Source organism: Capra hircus, chromosome 20 (assembly GCF_001704415.2).
Source record: "Capra hircus breed San Clemente chromosome 20, ASM170441v1, whole genome shotgun sequence".
Lineage (NCBI taxonomy): Eukaryota > Metazoa > Chordata > Mammalia > Artiodactyla > Bovidae > Capra > Capra hircus.
In genome coordinates this window covers 9,311,267-9,337,839 of record NC_030827.1, presented here as the reverse complement: position 1 = coordinate 9,337,839, position 26,573 = coordinate 9,311,267, and the positions used below count along the sequence as shown (strand labels likewise).

At 41.6% G+C, this 26,573-nt stretch overlaps 1 protein-coding gene across 2 annotated transcripts in view; it reads right to left on the bottom strand.

Annotated features, from left to right (window-relative positions):
* MRPS27 (mitochondrial ribosomal protein S27) overlaps window positions 1-26,573 on the bottom strand; it is a 101,084-nt gene that overhangs the window by 61,628 nt on the left and 12,883 nt on the right. For both annotated transcript variants that reach the window (XM_005694569.2, XM_018065726.1), the window contains exons 3-4: window positions 14,894-14,964; window positions 12,607-12,665 (exon numbers count right to left, since the gene is read on the bottom strand). In XM_005694569.2, coding sequence (XP_005694626.1) covers window positions 12,607-12,665; window positions 14,894-14,964 — 130 coding nt within the window. The remainder of the gene's footprint in view (window positions 1-12,606; window positions 12,666-14,893; window positions 14,965-26,573) is intronic.

The window sequence follows — 26,573 nt, the reverse complement described above, 5'->3', positions numbered from 1 at the left end:
TATGTGCAAAATATCTCTTCATTCACTGTCAACTACTACAAGACAGGCCTTTTATCACCTTAAGTGAAGTCGCTCAGTCGTGTCCAACTCTTGGCAACCCCGTGATCTGTAGCCCACCAGGCTCCTCCATCCATGGAATTTTCTAGGCAAGAGTACTGGAGTGGGTTGCCATTTCCTTCTCCAGGGGATCTTCCCAACCCAGGGATCGAACCCAGGTCTCCCGCATTGCGGGCAGACGCTTTACTGTCTGAGCCACCAGGGAAGCCCCTTTATTACCTTAAGTATAGACAATAAATTTCCCTCCAACATTTAATCTCCTTCAGTCCAAATTTTACTGTTACTAATGTTCTTGAAATACTTTTATGATACACACTGCTCAGGAATCTACTGACAACTAACATTCTTGCAGAAGTGTTAGCTGCTCAGTTGTGTCCGACTGTTTGTGACCCTATGGACTGCAGCCTACCAGGCTCCTCTGTCTGTGGAATTCTTCAGGCAAGGATATCGGAGTGGGTTACCATTCCCTTTTCCAGGCGATCTTCCTAACCCAGGGATTGAACCTGGGTTTCTTGCATTGCAGGCAGATTCTTTACCATCTGAGCCATCAGGGAAGGCCCCCAAAATATGCTCCTCTGTCCATGGAACTCTCCAGGCAGGAATACTGGAATGGGTTACCATTGCCTTCTTCAGGGGATCCTCCAGTCACAGGGATCTAACCAGGTCTCCTGCATTGCAGACAGATTCTTTTATTGTCTGAGCCTCCAGGGAATAATCTTGAGGCTCTTTTTAAAAGTACTTTTTGAAAAACTAATATACACAGGCCTTGATGGACATACTCTGTTTGTAACAGGTATTATTCCACATGTATGCAGTGTGCTAGGAGTTCTGAGAAGTGAAATTATTGGTCAAAGGATATGTGTGTTCATAATTTTGATAGTGAAAGTTGCTCAGTCGTGTCCAACTCTTTGTGACCCCATGGGCTCTGCAACCCCATGGACACTCCATGCAATTCTCCAGGCCAGAATACTGGAGTAGGTAGCCTTTCCCTTCTCCAGGGCATCCTCCCGATCCAGGAATCGAAACAGGGTCTCCTGCATTGCAGTGGATTCTCTACCAACTGAGCTGTCAGGGAATGTTGCCCAAGTTCTCTCTACAGAAGTTGTACCAGTTTACATATCTACAAGCAATGTATGATGCTGCCAGCATGCTGCTCTCTCTATAACCTGCCCTACTCCGGGTAGGCCCCTGTAAATCCCCATAAAGTTAGTTCTCACCCCACTCTATTTTATCTAGTTATCCCCAGCCAATTTATAAACTTTCTGATTGTAGTGATTCATATCCTTCCTTTGAACATACCACAGTTCTGGCAAATTAAAAAGTACTTCTCTTAAACCTTCTATTGGCTTTGGAACTTCCTTTATAAACAGAGATGAGAATCATTTGTCTTACAGACTTGAAATCCGAAATTCTGTCAGGACAGTTTAAATTTGTCTTCAATGGAAAAAGTGTGATTACTGACTTTCACAAAAGCAATCTCACTTCATACCATTATAATCTTCCTGCTATCTTATTTCTGTCTTGTTTCTAAATATATACTGGGCTTCCCTGGTGGTTCAATAGGTAAAGAATCTGTCTGCAATGCAGTAGACTACCTGCAGTGCAGGAGACCCAGATTTGATCCCCAGGAAGATCTCCTGGAGAAGGAAATGGCAACCCACTCCAGTATTCTTGCCTAAAAAATCCCATGGACAGAGAAGCCTGGTGGGCTACAGTCCATGGGGTCGCAAGAGTCGGACATGACTTAGCAACTAAACCATCACCATATACTAGGCATTCAATACATATTTCTGGAATTGATTTTGCTCCTAATTTCCTTATTATTAATGAAATATTTATGTATGTATGTGTGCACATACACAGACACACACTGTGATTCTAAAATTGATATGGAGTGCCAAAGACTAGGTAAAACGACCTTGAAGAAAGAAAAGAACCAAGTTGGAAGCCTTGCGGCACCTAATTTTAAGACTGGCCAGAAAAGACAGCCGTAAAGACAGCGCAGCACGGGCATCAGGGAGACAGGAGACACGTCCCCAGCGCTCTACGGCGAGGGCTCCGTGCTTCCACTGCAAGGGGCAGGCGTTCTAGCCTCAGTCAGGGAAATCCCACATGCTGTCCAGAGCAGCCCAAGGGGAGGAAAAGACAGGAAGCGGAACAGAGATCCAAGGAACAAAACAGCGCAGCAAGAGACTCACTCATCTACACTCAACTGATTTTTGACAAAGATTCAAAGATAGTTCAATGCAGAAAGAATAGTCTCCAACAAATGGTTCTGACAGGACTAGGTATTCTTATGCCAAAAATTTAACTTGGACCCTTACCTCATACCATATAAAAAACGTCATAACTTAAAATGGATCACAGACCTAATCATGGAACCTAAAACTATAAAACTTCTCAAACAAAACACAACAGAAAAATCTCTGTGATGTTGGGTGAAGCAAAGATTTCTCATTTGACACCAAAGGCACAATTTAGAAAAGAAAAAACTATTAATAACAAACTGGACTTCCATCAAAAATAAAAACTGCTCTTTGAAAAATACTTTTAGTGAATACAAAGATAAATAAAATTACAAGAGAAAAAGTTCTCAAAATTCAATATTAAGAAAACAAATGATTCAATAAAAGATGCGACCAACAGATACTTTACCAAGGAGTTGTAAGGACTGAAGATAAGCACATGAAAAGATGCTCAATATCAGGCAAATATTTACACAAATTAAAATCACAGTGACAGTGAGATACCATTAAACAACACATGCTAGCACGGTCAACTCTGCTGGCAAAAATATGGAGGCCCTGGAATTGCTGTTGGGATTGGACAATGATATGAACACTCTGGAATGTATACCTACCACATGCTCCAGCCTTCCACACATAGATAGATATTTACCCCAAAGAAATGAAAGCATATGTCTCTACAAAGACCTGTCCACAGATGTCAGCAGCAGCAGGGACTGCTTTGGACTCCGAGGTTAAGGGTCTCCAGGGACCCATTCATTACCACAGAGAAATCAGAGAGCAATGTGTGAGATCACTCTGGGCAAGCTGGGTGGAACGTCAGAACCAAAGCCAGGAAAACACCCTTGAAGGTTACCTCTACACTCCTATTACCAGGCTCCAGGCTGAAATAACAAGATCAGTATAGGGAGAGAAGTGCAAAGTCAGGAGTGGAGTCTCCACGGGACTTTGGCAAGGTGTGGACAATGCTCCTGACAATCTGGTATCCTCTCATGTAGAGCCATTAACAGTTAACTCTCTCCCAGGCCTGCGGTAAGGATGAGCAAATAAGAACTGCAAAAACCACTTAGCTATTTAAAGTATGAAACTGTTTATAAAAAATGCTCTAAGACTCATTTACTGCCCCTTGAGCTCTTTGCTCTTTCCTTAATAATGTTCAAACATGATGAGATCTGGCAGTATGCTAACAGAAAGATTTTAAATTTCCTTTTAGTGCTATAAAACACAATCTCCATGCCCTCAAAGAAAAATGACTACTGCTTAACTCATGAACAGTGTTCCCTCCTAATAAACTCCCCCATTTCCTTCTTCCTACAGGCAGGAATGGATTCTTACAACATAAGCCTGGGGTAGTGTATTCACCTTCTAAGGAACCGTGTGGATATTTTTGCTTATTGAAAAATGAAGCTATTTTGGTCCTTCCTTTTCAAGGCTGGCTGCCAACCTGGGACCTGGAGACGTGCAGGCTGCCATCTGCCTCACCCCAGCTGTTCCTGACCTACCATCCGTCTCCAACTGGGGACGCCTGGTATTTGCCAGGTCAGTTAAGCCATGGATGAAAGATGCCTGAGGCCCAGGTACAGCGTGGATGAAAATGTTGGCAGCACACTGCCTGCCACGCAACCTTGATTTCCTCTCATTAATGGGTGGCACGCCACTCTCCATGACAACACAGAGAGCTGCATTCTGAGAAAAACAGACCTTCTCATGGAGCTCAGCAGAGATCTCTTCTTATTGTGTGACAATTAATGTGGCATTCCTGACATTTTTGCTAAAACCTGAAAGGCTACCTTTTTAAAAAATGTATTCTTAAGATAGAAAACGCTAAGTAAATGTTAGAAATTTCTATCACTTATCCTTCAGGACTGACCATTTATGTTGCAGATTAAATTATCAGTTTAGATTATTGATGCATGAATAGTAAAAGAAGCAAGTTTAATTTCATGCCTCTCTAAACTGCCACCGTGCTAAAATGATTTGAAAGTCTAAATATGCCTTTAAAAACGCAATTTGCAAACATCCTCAGTGAAGAGGAGGATGTCTCACAGAAGAAGGAACTTTTATGGCTTGGCTCTGCATTCTGTTAATGTAGTAATCAAATACTAATACAGCCACTGTTAAAGCTTGTTATAAACCGTGAAAGCAACACCTTTTACTGGTGCCACAATTTCACCGATGACATGCAGTTTTACCTCCTGAAAGGGAGACCCAGAGCTTGCCTGAGGGCTCGCTCGTCTGCACATGGGCACCACGCACTAACCTGGAGAGTCTTGAGCATAGAACTGCTCATCAGGTGGCTCAGGAAAGACACACCCCCTCACCACTCTGGTTTCCATGGAATTCTTTCTGCCTCAGTTTTCTTAAAAATAAGTTGCAGCCCCATCTGAAACCCTTATCGATTCTTGCGCTGGGAAAGCACTGCCTTGGTTTTTCTAGCCCTGTCCCGCTGTTGACATTTCGCCCTTGTGGTTTCCCTTCTCAATGCAGGACAGACATGGCTTACCGGCACACCTTCTATGCTGAGTGTGCTCAGTGAATCTCCATGCCTTAGTCTCTTGAGTCAGTAACATCAAGATGCAGATCAGATTCTTAGCAGCACTATAAATTAATAGTAAAGCAAAAGGTAGGAAGCCCTTTTTCTTCAAAAGCCAATGAGAGGGCATGCGGGCAGAAAGCAAAAATTAATGTTTTGCCCAAGGAGGGGGGAAAATTCGCTGAATTCCTTTTACTGACATGGGACATGTAAAATTGTGCTTAACAAATGTAGAGCATGGATCAGCAGTCACCTTCTCATGCTGACCAGCACTAAGCAGCCTCCTCCTCTCAGCTGTCCTGGGCTGGGCTGTGCTTACCTTTCTCTCCCGGGCTGCCAAGCTCTGCTGCTACTGTGGGCGGAACACTGCGGCTCCTCTGCAACCTGGGGCTGGAGTGGGGCAAGAGGTGATGACACTACAGTCAAGCAGAGGTGTTCCTGCCCAAGCCCATCCTAGCACTGCTCGGACAGCATCTCAGGGCCTCCCCAAACCTCATGTTTCAGCAAACCTCATGTTTCAGCAAACCTCTTCTGCTCCAGTGGGGAGACAAGAGACTGCCTGTATCTAAACTTGACACACATCCCACCCATATGCCTAACTCTAGGAGGTTTAACCTAAAATAAGAGACGAAAGGCTTCTTCTCAACAGGGGCTTCCTTGGTGGCTCATTAGTAAAGAATATGCCTGCCAATGCAGGAGACGGGTTCAATCCAGATCTGGGAAGATCCCACATGGTGTTAAGCAACTGCTAAGCCCGTGCTCTGGAGCCTGTGAGCCGCACTACTGAGCGCGTGTGCCGCAACGACCAAAGTCCTTGTGCCTAGAGCCTGCGCTCTGCAACGAGAGAAGCCACCGCAACGAGAAGCCTACACACTGTAACTAGAGTAGCCCCTGCTCGCTGCACCTAGAGAAAGCCTGAGTGTGGCAACAAAGGCCCAGCACAGCCAAAAATAAATAAATAGAATTATTAAAAAAAAAAAAGAACTAGAAAACTTCAAAAGGCCTAGGGGAAGAAGCAGGAATAAATCCAAGTAAAAGGTCTTCACAGTGAGGTTTGTAACATTTTTTTGCAGCATGAACTCTCAGGCAGTCTGATGGCACCTTCTCATAATGTTTTAAACACAGGATTACCAAGGAAACCAGTTATAGTGAAACAAAATTATCAAAACATCAAAAAGTCCCTGAGATATGGTCACATGTGCTTCTCCATTAATAAAGGAAATAACACTAGCCAGCAACAGTTTAATTATAAATGCAAGTTCTAGGCAGTGATGAGCATAATTTGTCAAGATTCTGGCAACAAATCCAATGAGATATAAGAAAATCAATATTAAAAGATATTAAAAAAATCTTTATTTATGAGAAAGACACTAACAGTACTATAGTCTGCTGTCAATATTCACAACGGAAGGCAATGCTAAATATTACTGGAAGGTGAGTGAAAATAAAAATGTAATTTTATTCTCATCTAGGTTCACAGACCTCCCCCTTGAATTCTCTCCCGCCAACATGATCCATAAAGCAGCTGGAGGCACAGCTTTTCTGGCTGAAGCAGCAGCCGAGGGCTGCGGGCAGAGCTGCCTGGCCTGCTCTCCCAGCCTCGCACCGAGGCCCCTGTGAGGGACCAGTTCGAGGGCTCCTCGGAGGACAGTTTGCAAGCCATTCATGAAGGGATTTATCACTCAGCCTGCTGAGAGTATCCTGCAACAGCAGGCCTGTGCCTGCTGTCCTAACCTCCCAGCCACAGTATACACAGTTTATTAAATCCCCAGCTCAAGTCCTTCTTCTCTTGATTTATTTTGCTTTTTACTCTTTTATTCTCTTATTTTAATCATGTTTATTTTGCACAGCCCAACAGTTCTTAGAAGGTTCTGTTCTCTTGTTTCTTAGCTTTCATATTTTATTTACTTCAATTTAGCTTTTTTTTTTTTTTTTTTACTATTTTACTCAGTTTTACTCTTGGGTTTGTTGTAGAGTATTAATCAAGTTTTTTTGAAAAAAAATTTCTTTATTCTCCACCTATACAGCTCCTAGAATTAACTGACTTAATCATCTTTAGTTTACATTATTCTTTTGTTTAAAGCATGATTTCTCTTTCCTTAGTATTTGCATTTACTTACAAGTAGCAGTGCAGAAGTTGGTCAAAAGGTTGTGGGTCCTCAGAGAAGAGGCTTAGGGCCCAAACAGGGGTGGCTGAATATTTGCTCTCCCTCCTGCTATCTGGGGCTTCCCTCATAGCTCAGTTGGTAAAGGATCTGCCTGCAATACAGGAGTCCCCGGTTTGATTCCTGGATCAGCAAGATCTGCTGGAGAAGGGACAGGCTACCTGCTCCAGTATTCTTCGGCTTCCCTCGTGGCCCAGCTGGTAAAGAACCTGCCTGCAATGTGGGAGACCCAGGTTTGATCCCTGGGTTGGGAAGATCCCCTGGAGAAGGGAAAGGCTACCCACTCCAGTATTCTGAATTCCATGGACTGTATAGCCCATGGGGTTGCAAAGAGTCAGAAAGGACTGAGCAACTTTCACTTTCACGCAATCTAAAGAGCAGCCTCTGTATTTCTCCTTAAAAGATGCCTGGGACTCTAATGTTGATGCCCCCAAACTTTTAAACCTGTGTACTTCAGGAGAGTCAAAGGCTGAGTCTCTGCTGGGACGAGAGGATGGTTAACACACTGGCACGTGCCAGGAACACCCTGAACGGTGGGGCTTGGAACTGCTCACTTCTGCATCTGACTTAATGGCAGATGCTCAACCAGTTCTCCATGGACCACTCCAGGTTTTCAAACTTCTCCTCTTCTCTCAGACTTCATGTAATCACCGGGAAGATCTGATCACCAAAGATGTGGGGATGCAGCCATTACACTCTGCTCACAGAGCCTGGTCTCTACAGGCTGAGGCAGGAAACGATTTGCACCAGCGGCAGAGGCGGCAGCCAGCCTTCCCCTCAAGGAGGATACCTCCTGGGAAATGAGAAATCCCCCAGGCCAGTGAGCAAGAGAGTGTTAGTGCAGGATTAATAACTTGCTCCTATGTTTCCATATCCTCCACTGTTTACTCCGAGATGACACCAGTGTGAAAATGCTAGGCACTGCAACCACGCATGCTGAAGACTGCTGGAAATCCCACAGGCTCTTGGGGTCCTCAGGATTAACACTCCTGATTTCAATTCAAGGAGAGAAACCCCAAGAGTTCATAACTTGACCTGTAACTCTGCTGAGGCATTATTATATTTTGTATATCCTCTAAGGCTGGAAAGCAGATGATACTTAGCTGATGAACGAACACTGGCCAGCCTCCATCATCTAAAGCTGATGCAGCTTTATGGTGCTGTACCAAGTCTCACACACAGACAACAATATCATCAAGTCACAAGGACGTTTCTTTAAAAAAAAAAAAGCTGAGTAAAATAGAGCTATATTTTTGTGGCAATGGGAAGAGAAAGAACAGAAATAAGAGAGTGATTAAGTCATGGTGAGAACACTAGTTTTGATTAAGCAAAGGATGGAATGTCAAATTAAACAATGGCTTCGATTTAAGATGGACAAGAACAAGAGTATCCTACATGACCTAACTAAAAATAGGAAATAGAGATTTTGTGACTTTCAATAAGACTCCAGGTTTCACAAAACTGAACATGATATGAAGAATTAATCACAGAAGGCCTTTCGGGAGGACTGAAATTTCTCAGTTAAACTTTAATTATGAAGATAAGAACAGTGTCTAACTTATCCATCACTACATGCCTAGAACTTTGGATAAATTCTGGGCACACGATGGGTGCTCAATAAATACACGCTGAAATGAGTTCTGTGCTTCAGAGGTAGAGGTAAACTTGGGACATATTTCTTCTAAGACCATGGCACTATGTCCTGAATGGAATTCTAAAATGGTTCCTATTTATAAATTGGAACTATTTTCTGCATTTTCCCATGAACAAAGCAAACAAAGATGCTAGCCCAAATGCACCTTTCACCATAGGCAAAATCAACTCCCAAAGGAGCCCTACAGTGTCAAAGACCCACTAAAGGAAGGAGATTCCTTGCTCTCACCAAGGAAGTCACTTGTGTTTATCTTAATGAAGGGTAGGAAAAAAGTGTTAGTCACTCGGTCATGTCTCTTTGTAATCCCATGGACTTTAGGCCACCAGGTTCCTCTGTCCATGGAATTCTCCAGGCAAGAACATTGGAGTGGGTTGCCATTTACTTCTCCAGGGGGTCTTTCTGACCCTGGGATCAAACCCAGGTCTACTGCAAGGTGGGCAGATTTACTATCAGAGCCACCAGGGAAGCCCAGGAAGGGTCGGAGGGCACTTGCAATCACGGTTTCAGGGCCTAGAATTTAAACTTAGGACACTGAAAGGCAATCTGAGATTTAAAATATTTTTTTTAAGGTTAGGAATCTCATCTTGGAGAAGGAAATGGCAACCCACTCCAGTGTTCTTGCCTGGAGAATCCCAGGGACGGGGGAGCCTGGTGGGCTGCCGTCTCTGGGGTTGCCCAGAGTCGGACACGACTGAAGCGACTTAGCAGCAGCAGCAGCAGGAATCTCATCTACTTGAGATTTATATTTAAATAGAAAACACCAAAATGATGGTAGAATCTACCCAATTCAGAAAGAAAACAAAAAGAAGTCTCATTGCTACTTAGCAATATCACATATGAAAAAACTGGAAACATTTTCACTAATCTAAAGAAGGCTTTAAAAAATATACTCAGATGGAAATAACTGAAAACTCTCTTGATCGAAACAGTGTTAAGATCAAATGGAACTTCTAATGCAACGCTTACTAGAAACATTTTAAATTTCAGTCCGAATCTTTTCTTGCTGCCTAGGAATTGGAGCAAATCATAAATCAGGCCTTTAAAATCACAATAAGGAATCACATGAAAAGTCAGTTGTAAGGTATCACTTTGACAGTTATTTGATAGATGAAAAATCAACTACAAGAATGAATCATAATTTATTTGCATCACGGACTCGATTGACGAGAGTCTGAGTGAACTCTGGGAGATGGTGATGGACAGGGAGGCCTGGCATGCTGCGATTCATGGGGTCACAAAGAGTCGGATACGGCTGAGCGACTGAACTGAACTGAACTGATTTGATCAATCGTTTACATAATGAGCTTTAGGTTATTCCAGTTTTCAGTGGTATAGATTGCACACAGGGGTGAGAATATCTGAGGTTCAGTGGAATTGTTCCCAGTTGTGAGAAAGAATGAAGCAAACGCAGCAATGTAGAAAAAGTTTTGGAATAGTGTTAGTTGAAAATAGTGCTTAAATAGGTCCCATTTATTTTTGTTTTTATTTCCATTATTCTAAGAGATGGATTGAAAAAAAAAAAATGTGATGTCAGAGACTGTTCTGCCTATGTTTTCCTCTAGGAGTTTTATAGTGTCCAGTCTCATATTTAGGCCTTTCATGTATTTTGAGCTTATTTTTGTGTATGGTATTAAAGAATAATCTTTAAAAAAATCTTTTAAAAGTTTCATTCTTAACATGCAGCTGTCCAGTTTTCCCAGCACCATTTATTGAAGAGATCATCTTTCCAACATTGGGTAGTCTTGCCTCCTTTGTCATAGATTAATTGACCATAGGTGCATGGGTTTATTCCTGGGTTTTCTACCCTGTTCCATTGATCTATATTTTTATTTTTGTGCCAGTACCATGCTGTTTTGATGACTGTAGCTTTGTAGTATAGTCTGAAGCCAAGAGCCTGATTCCTCCAGCTGCATTTTTCCTTCTCAAGATTGCTTGGCTATTCAGCATCTTTTGTGTCACTATACAAATCTTAAACTCAAAAGCTTCTGTATAGCAAAGGAAACAATAAACAAAACAGAAAGACAACCCACAGATTGGGAGAAAATATTTGCAAATGATGACTGACAAGGGATTAGTCTCCAAAATTTACAAAGAGCTCATGATGCATAACAGCATCAAAACAACCTAATCAAAAAATGGGCAGAAGACCTAAACAGACATTTCTCCAAAGAAGACACACATAAGGCCAAGAGATACATGGAAAGATGCTCAACACTGCTAATTATTAGAGAAATGCAAAATCAAAACTACCTTACACCAGCCAGAATGGCCATCATCAAAAAATCCACAAATAAGAAATGCTGGAGAGGGTGTGAAGAGAAGAGAGCCCTCCTACACTGCGGGTGGAAATGTACATTGGTACAGCCACCATGGGGAGCGGAATGGAGGCTCCTTAAAAAACTAAAACTGAGCTACCACATGAATCTGCAATCCCACTCCTGGCATATATCTGGAGGAAAACATGATCCAAAAAGAAACATACACCCCAATGTTCATTGCAGTGCTGTTTACAACAGTGAAGACATGGAAGCCACCTAAACGTCCATCAACAGAGGAATGGATAACGACGACGTGGTACATATACACAATGGAACGTTACTCAGCCATTAAAAAGAATGAAAGAATGCCATGTGCAGCAACGTGGACGGACAAGAGGTTGTCATACTGAGTGAAGCCAGTCAGACAGAGAAGGAGAAATACCATCTGAATTTCTTACATGTGGAATCTAAAAAGAAACGATACAAACGACCTTAGCTACAAAACAAAAGGAGACTTACAGACTTAGAAAACGAACTTATGGCTGCCAGAGGTAAGGGACAGTTAGGGAGTTTGGGATGGACACATACACACTGCTATAGTTAGAATGGATACCCAACAAGGATAAACTGTATCGCTCATGGAACGCTGCTCAGTGCTATGTGGCAGCCCGGATGGGAAGGGGGTTTGGGGTAGAATGGATGAATGTATATGTACGGCTGAGTCCCTCTGCTGTTCACCTGAAACTATCACAACACTGTTAATCAGCTATAGCCCAATACAAAATAAAGTTTAAAATTAAAAAAAAAACAAAAACAAAGAAAATCGGTGCTGAATGGGGCTTGAAAAGTATATTTCCAGCTAAATAAAAAAGGGAGAGAAGAGATAGACATATTTTTTTCTCCTATCAGTAACAAAAATTCAGTAGTATGAAAATACCTCTACTGGGCAAGCTCTGGCAAAAGTTATTGAAACTAAATATGTATGTATGTCAATGTATATGTACCATTACATTTACAAATGTACATTAAATATACATACTATGAGAACTGTGTGCAAAATTACTTATGTAAGAGTTATTAATGGCTGTGTTGTACATCATACAAAAAGTAAAAACAACACAAAGGCCCTACAGTAGGGAACTGGTTTAAATAGCATACTCAGGACTTCCCTGGTGGTACGGTGGATAAGAAGCCAGCTCCAGTGTAGAGGTTACGAGTTCAATTCTGTCCAGGAAAATTCCACATGCCTCAGAGCAACAAAGCCCGTGCACCACAACCAGCAGAGCCTACACACTCTAGGGCCCACAAGCCGCAGCTTTGGAGCCCGCGTGCTGCAATTACTGAAGCCCGCACGCCTAGAGCCCGTGCTCCACAACAAGAGAAGTCATCACAGCGAGAAGCCTGCATACCAGAATAAAGAGCAGCCCTCACTCACCACAACTAAAGAAAGCCTACACACAGCAGTGAAGACCAAGCACAGCCAAAAATAAATAATGTGACATATTCACAGTATGGAATATGATGCAGTTATAAAAAAAAATGACAAGGCTCTCTGCATACCGATATGGAAAGATCGCCAAAGCACAAACTTTAAAAGCAAGATACTGAAAATTATATACAGTACTTATGAACTTTCGTTATTAAAAAGGGATGTGAAATGAGAATATACAGTCAAATGAAATGAAAAACTTACTTGTAAAGGTAATACTCTGCATGATCTATCTCTTCTCGAGATGAAATGTTGTCCACAAACTGAAAGATGGAAAGAGAAACCTTTGGTTGAATACAAATTATGTCATATATTGAGCCTAAGTCACATACTGACCTTAAACCAGTCGTCTTATTAGGACAGGGTTCACGTAGTGTGGCTCCACCCTTCATATCACTTTATCCTACTACCAGCAAAGAATCTACAGTGGCCTCTCTTTTTCTATATGTAGAACACCCTTGGTTAGAAAAACTTTGCAAATTAAACACAAACCCCGCTCCGAACAAGAAAGGGCTCCTCTTACTCTATAATTAGTCACTGTATTTCATCTTTAAATCCTGATACTTTCTGTTTTCCAAGCTCCAAATACATGGAAACACAATAGTTCAGAAGATGAAGACTCTACTGGCTGAAAAAACATGACCCAAAAGAGGAAAATCTAAATTTAGAGAACTTGGGCTTATACCCATTTTTCCTATCTGATTTGGTTCTGCTACAGACCAGTCAACTTGTTACTGTCTACCAACCAAGTCTCCTTTTGACCCACAAAATACCCCAGTGTGGTCCTTAACTCTAAATCTGAGAAACAGAAAAGACTCTTCTGGGGATGAAGTGAAGTGAAGTGAAGTCCCTCAGTCGAGTCCGACTCTTTGAGACCCCATAGACTATAGCCTACTGGGCTCCTCCATCCTTGGGGTTTTCCAGGCAAGAGTACTGGAGTGGGGTGCCATTTCCTTCTCCAGGGGATCTTCCCAACCCAGGGATCGCACCCAGGTCTCCTGCATTGCAAGCAGACGCTTTACTGCCTGAGCCACCAAGGAAGCCTGGGGATGAATTCTACTCTAAAGACTCAGAGGCAAAAAGGATGAAGTAGGAAATAATGGATGTAGTGAATAAAGTTAAGACTTCAGGAGGATGGAGGGCAGAGTAAAGAGGGAGACTTCTGAGTCCTCTTTGGAGAACTTAATAGATTTGATTTACAAATCTTATTAAGGGGCAGATAAAATATGGTTCAAACACAGGACCCGAGATTGAAAACTAGCTCTCCTGATTGCATGCTGTGTGGCATAAACAGATGACAGAGTCTCTCTGGAACTTAGCTGCTCGTCTGCATACACAGAATAAAGGCTCCTGCACTGAAGAGTGTGAAGCTCCAACGAGAAAATGTATGTGAAAGCTCTTACATGAACGCTCTTCACACTCTGAAGTGCAGCCTAAACAAACAGCAGGCATTACGGCTACAGAGATTTTATCCATCATACAAGGGATGAACCAGTGGTCTTTCAGCTCCTCTCCAATATGAAAATTCCTAGGTTATGTTCAAGCTCAACAGTTTGCCCACTAAAAGGAAAGTATCAAGGAGCAGAAAAAAGCACCGAGACTAAAAGGGATGATGGTTTCTTTCTTTTTCCTCTCATGGATTTAACAACCTTTTCAATTTTATGGTGTCATTAACTTCTAGAAATAGTTTTCACAACTTAGATCTCAGTTTAGCATCACATAAGCCTTGTGAGGAAGATACTACTGTCTCCATACTGAATGAGCAAATTGAGAGAGGGCCCAGTTGCCCAACGTCACAAAGGAAATTCATGAAGACAAGATCAGGTCTATTTCTGGGAGGCAACAGAAAAGAACTCTGATGCCACAGAGATCTGGGTTTAAAGCCCAATTTTTCCACCTATGAACTATGTAAAATTGGGAAAGTCATCATTCTGAGCCTTACACGCAAAATGGAGATAACAATGCTTATCTTATATGGCTGCTATGAGAACAGTGGGATAGTGTTAAGAAACCAGTACGACAGCTGGCATAGAAGCTCATCAGTAATGGTCAATGGATCAATTTCTATTCTTGATTCCTAGTCTAAGATCATTCTCCCATCTAATGCTCTGAAGCAGCCTAAAATTAAAGTCTTTTACAGACTTTCTCAATTACCAAATTTACTTCCAATATTAACAAGTGAATACTACCACTTTGAAAAGTATATCAACTTTGAAAACAATGATGGTATCATATCATATCCTGGAAAAATTAAGTTAGATAAACAACACTGATCACTGACATCAGAGTCTGGTAAACTTATTACCTTTTGTTCCTGTCAAAGAAATTTACTACTTCATCATAAAATATCTATTAGTAATTATAAAAACATATGACACTCTGGAAAAATATTTCCTATAAAAGATGGTCTTTATTTACACAGCCTCATCTATATAAATAGTCTTTCTTGCTTGCTTTCTCTTTCCTTGAAAATATAAGTTAGTTTTCTTACCCGTGATATTGTTAAAGAACTAACAGGCAGCTTTCTCTCATACGTTTTATCCATCAAAGATGCTAGATCAGCTGTGAAGACAAAGAAGCAAAAAGAACCTTGTTAACTATACATATTTCTAAAGAAAAACCTAACAGACGCAGCTCCTGCCAGATGGCTGTCAACATTATGAAGTCAGTATCAAAAGGGATGCTCTTTTTAAAAATTATTCTGAGTAAATTAAAGAGAATAGAGAAATATTAGTACAATTTTTTTAAAGTATTTACTTGATTGGAGAAAGGATTGCTTAAAAAACCCCAGCACAGATTTAGCTTTTTCAAAATGGACCTGTAAAATATCTCTGGAAGAAGACACAAGAAAGTGTTATTATTGACAGACTCCAGGGAAAGGAATTAGACGGTAGTGGCCAAGAAAAGGAGATTCTTCAATGCTTACACGTTTGTTCCTTCTGCATTTTGAACCAGATAAATAAACTGATATTAGCTGTTCAAAAATGTTTTCAGCCGAAATTTATGAAATGACTTTTACACATCCCCTGGACAAATCAGACGGCAAGACACTCTGGCTACAATGAGTGATTTACAGCCTCAGCTATTCCTATTCTGGTTCCTTTCACCAGCACATCCATACACATACATGGTATTCCTGAGATTACACTGTTATCCCAGAGTCCAAAAAGGTCTAGAATAACAGGCAACATACTCTCCAAAATAATTATTTCATGCCTTCTCGCAGCTTCTAGAACTTAACAGTGTGTGTGCTCCTTCCCCTTCTCCTCTCACCCTCAGCTCACGGTTTGTGTCTTATTTCCCTAAGTATAAAACAGAAGCAATCATGGGAACCCTATGCTATCAGGCCTACCAGGCTTCGAGCATCTGTGTCTATAGACTCTGCCTCCACTTTGGTGACTGCAGCCATGAAATTAAAAGACACTTACTCTTTGGAAAAGTTATGACCAAACTAGACAGCGTATTCGAAAGCAGAGACATTACTTTGCCAACAAAGGTCCGTCTAGTCAAGGCTATGGTTTTTCCTGTGGTCATGTATGGATGTGAGAGTTGGACTGTGAAGAAAGCTGAGAGCCGAAGAATGCTTTTGAACTGTGGTGTTGGAGAAGACTCTTGAGAGTCCCAGGGACTGCAAGGAGATCCAACCAGTCCATTCTGAAGGAGATCAGCCCTGGGATTTCTTTGGAAGGAATGATGCTAAAGCTGAAACTCCAGTACTTTGGCCACCTCATGCGAGGAGCTGACTCATTGGAAAAGACTCTGATGCTGGGAGGGATTGGGGGCAGGAGGAGAAAGGGACGACAGAGGATGAGATGGCTGGATGGCATCACTGACTCGATGGACGTGAGTCTGAGTGAACTCCGGGAGTTGGTGATGGACAGGGAGGCCTGGCGTGCTGCGATTCATGGGGTCGCAAAGAGTCAGACACGACTGAGCGACTGAACTGACTGACTGACTAAAACAAAGGGTGTAGTTCATTAAACAAACAAAAACCAAAAACGGCAAAAATTCCCTGTGACCTCCTCCTGTCTCTCTCCAGCTACTTCTCTGCTCTGCTGCCAAGGAGTCTTCCCCAATACAACTGTCACCACTTCCCTAGTTCCATCCTCTCTTGAACCCACTCAAATCAGACTTTGGTTTCCTCACTCTACTGACACCAAAGTCCACCTCCACTTTGTTAAATCCAGTGGTTAATTCTCATCCTCATCTTCCCTGACCTTTCTCTAACAACAGTTGACCACTCTATCCTTCATGACACGTTCTCTTTCTCTTTCTGGGGTTCCTTTACAGGATCTCCTCCTCTTGACTTCTTGATGCTGACGTGCCCTGAGGAGCAGACTCTACACCATCTGCCCGCTCCCTGGGTATCTCATTCTCTCCCTCCCCATAGCCTCAATCATCATTCACCGACCACTGACTGCACACGTTTATGCCTACCCTGACTTCTGCCTGTAACTCCAGATTTTCACTTCCAACTGCATAGGTGACATTTCCGTGTGGTGTCTTAACATTGCTTGTCTTCTTAATTCTCCAACCTTCTACTCCAAACCTGCTTTCCTCCAAGCCTTTCCCATCTCAGTAAATGGCCGCATGTTAACTGGCTTACTCAGGCCAAAAACTAAGGCATCACTGCTGATTCCATTTTTTTTCGTACTCTGTAACCACGTACCAGCAAACCATATAAGTGTCAGATCTGAAAGTTATGAGTTTCTCCATTTCTGCAGCTAACCTCTCACCTCCTGACCAGTCACCTTAACCACTGTCCCCACACCTACCTCATCTCCACACAGGAGTCTGACTGAGCCTCTTAAAAAAAATAAGTCAGATCCTGTTATTTTCTTGTCTCAGCCAGCCAACAGTTTCCTATCACACTTGGAATGAAATCCAGAGGGGCTTCCCTGGTGGTCCAGAGGCTAACAGTCCACGCTGCCAGTGGAGGCAGCCTGGGTTCAATCCCTGGTCAGGGAAATAGATCCCACGTGCTGCAACTAAGAGTTTACAAGCTACAACTACAGATCCCACATGCTGCAACCAAAAAGATTCCAACTGCCTGTCACACCCAAACAAATGAATACTAAGACAGAATAAGAAAATAAAATCCAGAATATTTTCTATGATCTACAAACGCCCCCACACACTGGTCTATGTTTGCTGTTGTTGTTGCTGTTTTTCTGTTTGTTTTTTTCTTTTATACTTAGAAGTAAAAACCATGAAGGCTAGGACTTACAATTCACTGACATATTCTCAGTTCCTGCAAGAGTTCTATAAAAGGCACTCAATGTATCTAAGTAAATAAATAAAAGGAATAAAGCAAGGCAGTAAGAAAGGGAGGAAGAAAGAGAGGAAGAAAAAAGAAGTAGTTATCCCTTGGTGCCCTCATGGACTGGTTTCAGTTCCCACTGCAGGTACCAAAACGTGCAGATGCTCAAGGCCCACCGCTGGCTCTCTGCATCTGAGGATTCACCCAGCTGCATCGTGTGAAGCTGTACTGAAAACAATCCACGTGTAAGTGAACCCGCACAGTTCAAACCCATGCTGTTCATGAGTGAACTCTAAAACTTGGAGTTCCAAGTATTTTTTTTCCTAAGAAATTAACATTAAGCAAAAAGGCAACAGGGAATCACTTGGTAAGAATTTGTTGAAGACCTATTGCTGTGCACTTAACCAATATTTTTCTCTTTTCTTTCCCTGGGGTAATGCTCTCAATGACTCTAGCTACTAGGGGAAAGGAACTCTGCAAAACCACTAAAACCTGATATGATGTAAAGTTACAAATTTTTCTTATGGCTGGGTTGATACCATGTGATTTAAAAATTTTAAAACACAAATACAAACATACAAAGAAGTCCCTAAAACCTCTTCACCCTAAGGCAAATTAATATTGTTAAATCTAACTGTTCACAGAATGACATTAAGCAGCATTCCCAAGACACCAAATCTCTATGATCTCTTCATAATCAAGGCTCTTATGTTGAGATGATAGGCAATATAAAGAATAAACTCTCTTTACTCAAAGTTTAAATTTTAACCAAAAAAATGCAGGATTTGGATCTACTGGCCGAATTAAAATGACCTCCATTTCTTCGTGGGTTTCATATAATGCACAGTATGCAGCTGAACACTTGGACTGAGTTGGCTTCTGTAGTTAACAGTCAGGATTCCACTTTAATCTTTTACACCAAGATATCTTCAGTCAAGTGAAGTCAACTGGGGCCTCAAAAAAGGCAACAGCTGTAGAGCCAGCATCTGATGAATAATATCTGCATGCTGTAAGTCAGAGAAAGGTTTACTGCTAAATATAATATGCACCAATCACCTCTCATGATAGCAGTGCGTGATGGATGGAGCAGAAAACCGCACGGAGCAGGGATGGTCACAGAAGCCGGGCAGCTGCGGCCTGCAGCGGGGCAGCGCCACAGGCTTCTGGACCGCGGGTGCGACAGTCACAGCCACACGCCATAGTTCAGCGAGGGGCCAGCAGATGCCCAGGTTTTATTCGAAGGGATGTGCCAAAGAAGATGCCTTTTGCCTGTCACTTAGCTCCTCAGGAATACACACTGCAGTGGACAGTTGAGGTCAACAAAGACTCTAAAGGAAAATGGGTCTGAAATTTGAATCCTTCATTTAACAAAGCTTAAAGCTAGCTGTATAGACAATGTGGAAATATGTCCAGAAAATGAAATTTATGTTAGTATAAAACTGTTCTTTTTGTTTGAAGAAAAAAAAATCACTGATAGTCTAAGGACATAAAGGATTTTATTGAGGACCCCCACACTATTCGAAGTATAATCCTGGTTAAGGATTTGAAACCCTGAGAGGCTTTAAGACTTTAAAATGTCAGATTCTTAGGCTTCACACCCAGAAGGTGACTCTAATTCCATAGATTTGAGGTGAGACCATGAAAACCCAAATTTTTAAACAAAGCCCCAGGAGATTGTGAGGTAGCCTGGCAAGCACTTGAGTAAGTTAGTTTGAGAACTACCATGGAGGGAACACAAGACAAGTCTCAGATGTTGCTGCTAAGTTTGAAGATGGTATTAAACTGAATTCCATCTTAGCAATAAGGTGGACTGAACAGCTTTAAAAAATTCTCCCTACTATAAAAATAAAACATCTAAATAAAATGTTAGAAAAAGCTGTCAAATATATAACTGAGCTTTCAAGAAGATAGATCTAATCATCAGAGGCTAAAGGCAAGACAGAAGCACAAACCTTGTGTGTTTAAGGGACTACTGAGGGTAGCAGTCATCTGAGAGCACCTGCAGGCCCCAGTGACACAGAGCTGTGGTTTCAGTGACTTTCAGGGCACGGGACAGAACCAAGGCCTTTGTAGGGTGGGAAGCTGTTTCACAGGTCATTGGGTAAAGCCTCGGCTGTCTAGGGTTACACCTGCAGAGAAGGTGAACTGGAAAGTAACGGACCCTGCAAAGGGAAAGAGCAAGGATGCCGTCCCCTGAGGATTCTAGGCCACGTGGTCAGCCCTCACACCTCTCAGGCCCTAATCCACACTTCCCATGCCATATGAGAGACACCAACTTGAGAACTGCGGTTTAGGTGGTTTAAAGAGTTGATTTTACTACATAAAATTATAGAAAATACATACTAATCTATGATAACAAACAATCCCAGCGGTTTCCTGGGAAGGTGGGCAGGAAGAGCAGGAAAGGGCTACAAAGGAGGAGGAGAGAATGTGGGGCTGGGCGACAGGCATGCTGCTCATCCTGACCAGTGATGAGCTCATGGACAGACACACACACACATATGTCAAAGCCGGTCAAAATGCACACTTTGAGTATGTGTGGTATAGTCTATGTAAATAACATGTTGACAAAGTTGTAAAAAAGAAATTCAGTAAGTTAAAGAGGAGATTAGATACAAGTGAGGTGAGAATTACCAACCTGCAAGATCTAAAAGGAATTACAAGACAGAAGACTGCAGCAGAGATTAATAAAAACAAAAAGTATAAAAAGGGCATTAAGAGATATAGAAAATAGAATGTTCTGTGCTTATAGTCACTCAGTTGTCTGATTTGTGACCCCACGGACTGCAGCCGGCCAGGCTCCGCTGCCCATGGGGATTCTCCAGGCAAGAATACTGGAGTGGGTTGCCATGCCCTCCTCCAGGGGATCTTCCCAACTCAGGGATCAAACCCGGGTCTCCTACATTACAGGCAGCTTCTTTACCATATGAGCCACCAGGGAAGTCCATGAATACTGAAGTGGGTAGCCTATCCTTTCTCCAGGGGATCTTCCTGACCCAGAAATCGAACTGGGGTCTCCTGCATTGCAAGTAGATTCTTTAAGCTGAGCTACCAGGGAAGCCCAGAAAATAGAACAGTGAGGTCTAAAATATATTAATTTCAATTTCCAGAAGACATTGTTAATAAAGAGAATGGGGAGAGTCGATACATGATGAGCTAATAGCTAAGTGTTTTTTAGAACTGATAGAAATCATCTATTCTCAGATTCAGGAAACAAAAAAAAATCTCAAGTCAATTAAGTAAAATTAAATCCACACCATGATACATTACACTTAAACTGAAGAATAAGAAGACTTTAAAAGTAGCCTGCTGCTGCTGCTAAGTCACTTCAGTCGTGTCCGACTCTGTGCGACCCCATAGACGGCAGCCCACCAGGCTCCCCATCCCTGGGATTCGCCACGCAAGAACACTGGAGTGGGGTGCCATTTCCTTCTCCAACGCATGAAAGTGAAAAGCGAAAGTGAAGTCGCTCAGTCGTGTCCGACTCTTCGCCACCCCGTGGACTGCAGCCCACCAGGCCCCTCTGTCCATGGGATTCTCCAGGCAAGAGTACTGGAGTGGGGTGCCATTGCCTTCTCCGTAAAAGTAGCCAGAAGGTAAAGAAAAGCAACTACACCAACAGGCGTTTCCTCACTAGAAACAAGAGAAAACAGTAGAATAACATGCTGGGAGTAAATACAATCAAAAGAGAATTACACATCTAAGAAAACTATCTTTTAAGTTTAATGGAAAAATCAAGACATTTTAAAACAAAAACTGAATTTATTAGCAACAAGTATCACTAAAGAAGATTTTTACAAGTTGTGCTTTTTAGAAGATGTGTTTTTGGAAGATGGAAAATGATCCTTTAAAAAAAGACTTGAGATGCTAGAAAGAATGGTAGGTAAATAAAATTGATTCGGTTTGGGGGAAATTGTTTAAAATAATAATGTCTTATGTGTTTACATGTTTTGAAGGACAAAACTTTAATATTAGTAACATATTGTTGGGGATCATGTGACAGGACTAAAGGACAGCGGAGTGTGATTAACCCTAGAATTTACGGTAAACATGTCTGCTGGAAGTTACGAAGCAATCGTCTGAAAGATGCAGAGTTAGAATGGTAAAGTCTACCATTCTGAAAGAGTAGAAACAGAGGATATAATTTTTGGAGGGGGGAAAATGCAAAAAACAAAAATACCACAACCAATTGAAAAGAAGGTAGAAAAAAAAGAACAAAGATGGGACAAATCACAAAATATGGCAGAAATAAATCCAAATAAACCACTGATCATAAAATGACAACGTAAATGGACTAAACTTTCCAGTTACAAACATGACAATTGTCAAATTAGTTTTAAAAATACATAATCCAGCTATATAAATCATATGAACACATGAAGAGTTAAAAATATCTGTATGAAAAATGTACTAGGCAAAAAAGTAGCCAGAAAGAAAGCTGGTGCAGCTATATTAATATCAGACATAACAGATTTAAAGTAAAAAGCTTTCCTTTTTCAGGTTAGATGCTCATTACATAATGATCAAAAGTCCATTTTTCCAGGAAGATAATTTTAACCTGGTATACATCAAAGTAACACAGCTTCAAATTATATAAAATTCTGAGAAAGAAAATGATAATCTTTTTAATGATCACAAAATCTACAGTAGCAATGTGCTAGGAAAGAAGCCTCTTATCAAGCAGGGTAGTCTCTGGGTCAAAGTTGTATGAGGAAGGTCTCTGAAGGAAAGATGGATCCTCTGCTGAACTCTGAGAGACTTAGGTGAGAAATGATTAGATAGTTTCAGTTTTTCATGATTTCTGTGTAACTGTACATCAATGTTAACCATTCAGTCAATGTTAAGCTCTTTCTGGATGTAGGACCATCTGCATACCTTATCTAATTTATATAATTCTTAAAGAACTAGGTATAAGTTATTATTTTATTTCCTAAAAGAAGTGATCTGGAAAACACAGGCTGAAACTCTGCTTTTGTTTCCCACATTTAAAAAGAAAAATAGGGAGAGATGACCAATACCATGTATGGAAATAATGGAAGGAATTATGAAAAATTAACCTAGGAACCATTCTGAATATAAATATTTTGATTTTCTTCTATTTGTCTGTCACCAGAAGCTGTAAAACAATGAAGGAAAAAATGTGAAGACAAGCTTTGTACACATATATATTAAGACTAAGGGAAGATGATGTACACAGGCCAGACCCACCTCTAGAACTGTCAATGACAGTCATTATGAAATCTAGTGAATGAATATATGTCACAGATATGTGAACAGGAAAGCAGGCCTCAGAAAATCTCCATCAAGCTCCAAAAGCAGGATTTGAAAAACTACTGCAACAAGCCAAAAAGCTCCACAGCTGATATGACACAGAAAAACTAAACCTCAGCAAATGAGAGAAGTGTCTAGATAATGTGAGAGAAGGTCACAGTGCTTGGTTTTAGCCTGAATTTCGCTCCCCCACCTTCCTGCCAAAAAAGACACAACAACCCAGAAACAAAAAGGCAGTAACTAAAACTAAAAGGTATCCCTTAAAAAAATCAGAAACAAAATATTTAATTCAGTAGGGCTCAAGAACCAATTCACTTCAAGTCACCTAGGCCCTTGCCCCTGGCAGGGTGAACAAACAAACTTCTCATGGAACCCAGGGACTTCCCCCAGGAGACCTGCCCTCCTACCACCCAGTTCCCCAGCATGATTTTCTCCTGAATCCTATGCACTGCGAGCCCCAGTCTGTAATTCAACAGCTGCTAACTGGCTGATGCTGCTAACTTTCACTCTGTACCTCCCCAGTAGATCTGCACAGCTAATGAAGACATTTCAGAGACAAAGTACGGAAGCAGTCTAAAATGGAAATTTTCTGATCTGAGTTGCAAAGTTCAAGAACTCCCAGGGCCTAAGGCTCTTTCAATAAAAAATATCAACTGCAATGGATTAAAACATCTGGAATACATAAGTCCGTGAATTCATGCTATTAAAAAAAAAAATTAAAACCCTCACTGATGAGCTTTGGAGGATGATAAGTGGTCAATCCATTATTTTCAAAGCTGCCTCTTCCATACAAGCTATAACTCAGGATAACTAAACTGCTGATGAAATTCTTTAACAAAAATTTTCTGGGTAATAAATGAGGACGAAATTACAGAAATAAAATAGCAACGTTCTGCAGCTTCTAATGAAATAATGGATCTAAGCAACATTCACAAATGGCCTTTAACATTAACATGACAACCAAATGCTGTGTGTCTCCTGATAACAGTAAATGACACTTCTTATGAAGTACTCATGTCAAAAGAAAAAACAAAAATACAAAAATCTGATCAAGCTTTTCTCTCAACTGCCAGTTTTATAAGGATGCTAAAGGAACATATTAAATACTACCATAACGATGAAAACGGCAAATCTAGAATGTGGGAAACCACAAAAGACCCATTTTCTTCAAGAAATAAACGAAGAGAAACCTATAGATTAAAATCATGTCAACATATTGCAATGTATCGACCTTATCCGAAATCCATTTCAACAAACTATAAACATAAGTGTATAAGACATTTGAGGAAATGTGAACATTGAGCAAATATTTAATAATGTTAAGGAATTACTAATTTTTAGTAATAGTATGATAGTATAGTTATATATATATATTTTTAAATCCTACCTATTTTTATATCAAAACAAGTATAAAATGATCAGATAACAAGAATTTATGAAAAAGTAATCTGGTGAGGTGGTAGGGGCTTCATGAAACAAGACTGGTAGGGAATTGATAACCACTGATTCTGGGTGACAGACCATGGGGGTTCATTATATACTATTCTCTCTACCTCTGCATGTTTCCATTAAAAGATTTAAAAAGAGGTAAGACAAGGGGAGAAACATAACCAGCGGCATTGCCTGGACCTTATGTGCATAATCATTAAAAAATGTATCGGTATTAAGGAAACTTGAACACTGAGTTGATATTTCATATTTAAATGATTATTAATACTATAGGTGCTATAACAGTATTAAAAATATCCTTATCTTTTAGAGGTATGAAATATTTATGGGTAAAATGATATATTGTCTGAGATGTCTCAAAATCATCCAAGATCAGGATGGGGGAATAAGCAGATGCAGAGATAAAGTGAAGACTGGCCATGCGCTGGTAACTGTGGAATAAAAGTGATGGGTAAAGATGATTCCTTATACCATTCACTCTACATTTGTATGTTTTACACTTTCTATCAAAACATTGTTAAAAGTAATAATAACCTATGGCATTCATTAGAAGTCAGAATAATGGTTTGAAGAGGGGAATGGGAGCCACAATAAGGGCTTCTGGAGCGGTAGGAATGTTCTTTTACACAAGTTTGTTCAGTTTGTGATAATTCATCATTACAATTTGTGCGCTTTTCAATATATATTATACTACAATCAAAAAACATTTTTTAAAAGAGGGCCACTGCTTCAGTGCAAGAGAAGACAGTAAGGCAGAGTTGCAAATACTACAGCAATCATTAAGAAATCTATTTCTGAGCAGAAAAATAAAAGAATAGTATACGTGTGAGTACTAAGTCACTTAAGTCACGTCTGACTCTGTTAGAGCCTATGGACTGTACCGTGCCAGACTCCTCTGTCCATGGGTTTCTCCAGGCAAGACTACTGGAGTCGGTTGCCTACTCTTCTCCAGAATGTACAGTCCTAAGCAAATGTTAGGATCTGGTCTCGTTTTCCTCAACTCTAAGGGAACAGCAGCTGCCTCAGCCGGCTGTTGAGAACGTAACATGGAATAGTGCCTGTGAAGTGCTTAGCACAAAGCCGGGCACACACACTGCAGTGAAGAAAAGGTGCCTTCCGACTCTGGTGTCAGAGGACCCGTGCACTCATGGCCTGCCCGCCTCCAGACTACAGTATAGGTATACTGCACTCCTGGTTTTAATCTAGACCTCCGCAATAATAAATTACTCTCAGATGGGAAGCTGGACAGATCCCCACCATCCCTCACCCAAAGCTCTAACACAAAACCATTAATGAGACTGAACAGAGGCACCGCAGCTGCACAGCGATTCGAGAGAATCCAGGTCTTCTCCACCAGTATTTGTGGAAGCAAAATCACTTAAGATGAGGGAAGCCAAAGCCCCACACCCACACCCATGCATCTTCGCTCCCGGCAGCGCGATCCACTGCACCCCACTCCATGCCCTCCAATGGGGACGCGCTGAGTAAAAGCCTCATATCGCCCCCTGAGCCTTCCCCCAATCAGCGAGCCCGCACCAGAATACAGCGCCCAATCAGAGCGCTCCAAATGCCGAAGGCAGCCCTACGCGCATGTCCTAAAAGAAACGCTTCCCAAAGGGCAGTGCCCGAACACCCGGCTCCACTGGCTTCTGGCGTCTCCGGAGGAGCCACACTGCCACCTACTGTCCGATCATGGGAATGCAGTCCCAGGTGTACCGCCTGATTCTCAGAGCCATATCCCAGCTAGAAGGGTCAAATACAGAATTTGGAAGCTTCCCTGGTGGCTCAGTGGTGAAAAATCCCGCCTGCCCAGTGCAGGACACACGGGTTCAATCCCAGATCCGGGAAAACCCCACATGCTGCGGAGCAACTATGCCCCTGCGCCACAACTACTGAGCCTGTGCTCTGGAGCCCTGGAGTCCCACCTACCCGCGACTACTGAAGCCTGTGCGCCCTCGTGCCCAGGCTCTGCAGCAAGAGCCATCACGATGAGAAGCCTGCGCACCTGCTCCGCCAACCAGAGTGCCTCCTGCTCCCCCCCACCCCCCGCCACAACTAGAGAAAAGCCTAAGCAGCAAGGAAGACCCAGCACAGCCAAAAATAAATTAAAAAAAATAAAATTAAGGAAAACGTGTAGTAATACCACATCTGAATCCAAGTTTTAAGAATATTCTGTTACACAGTAGGAAGA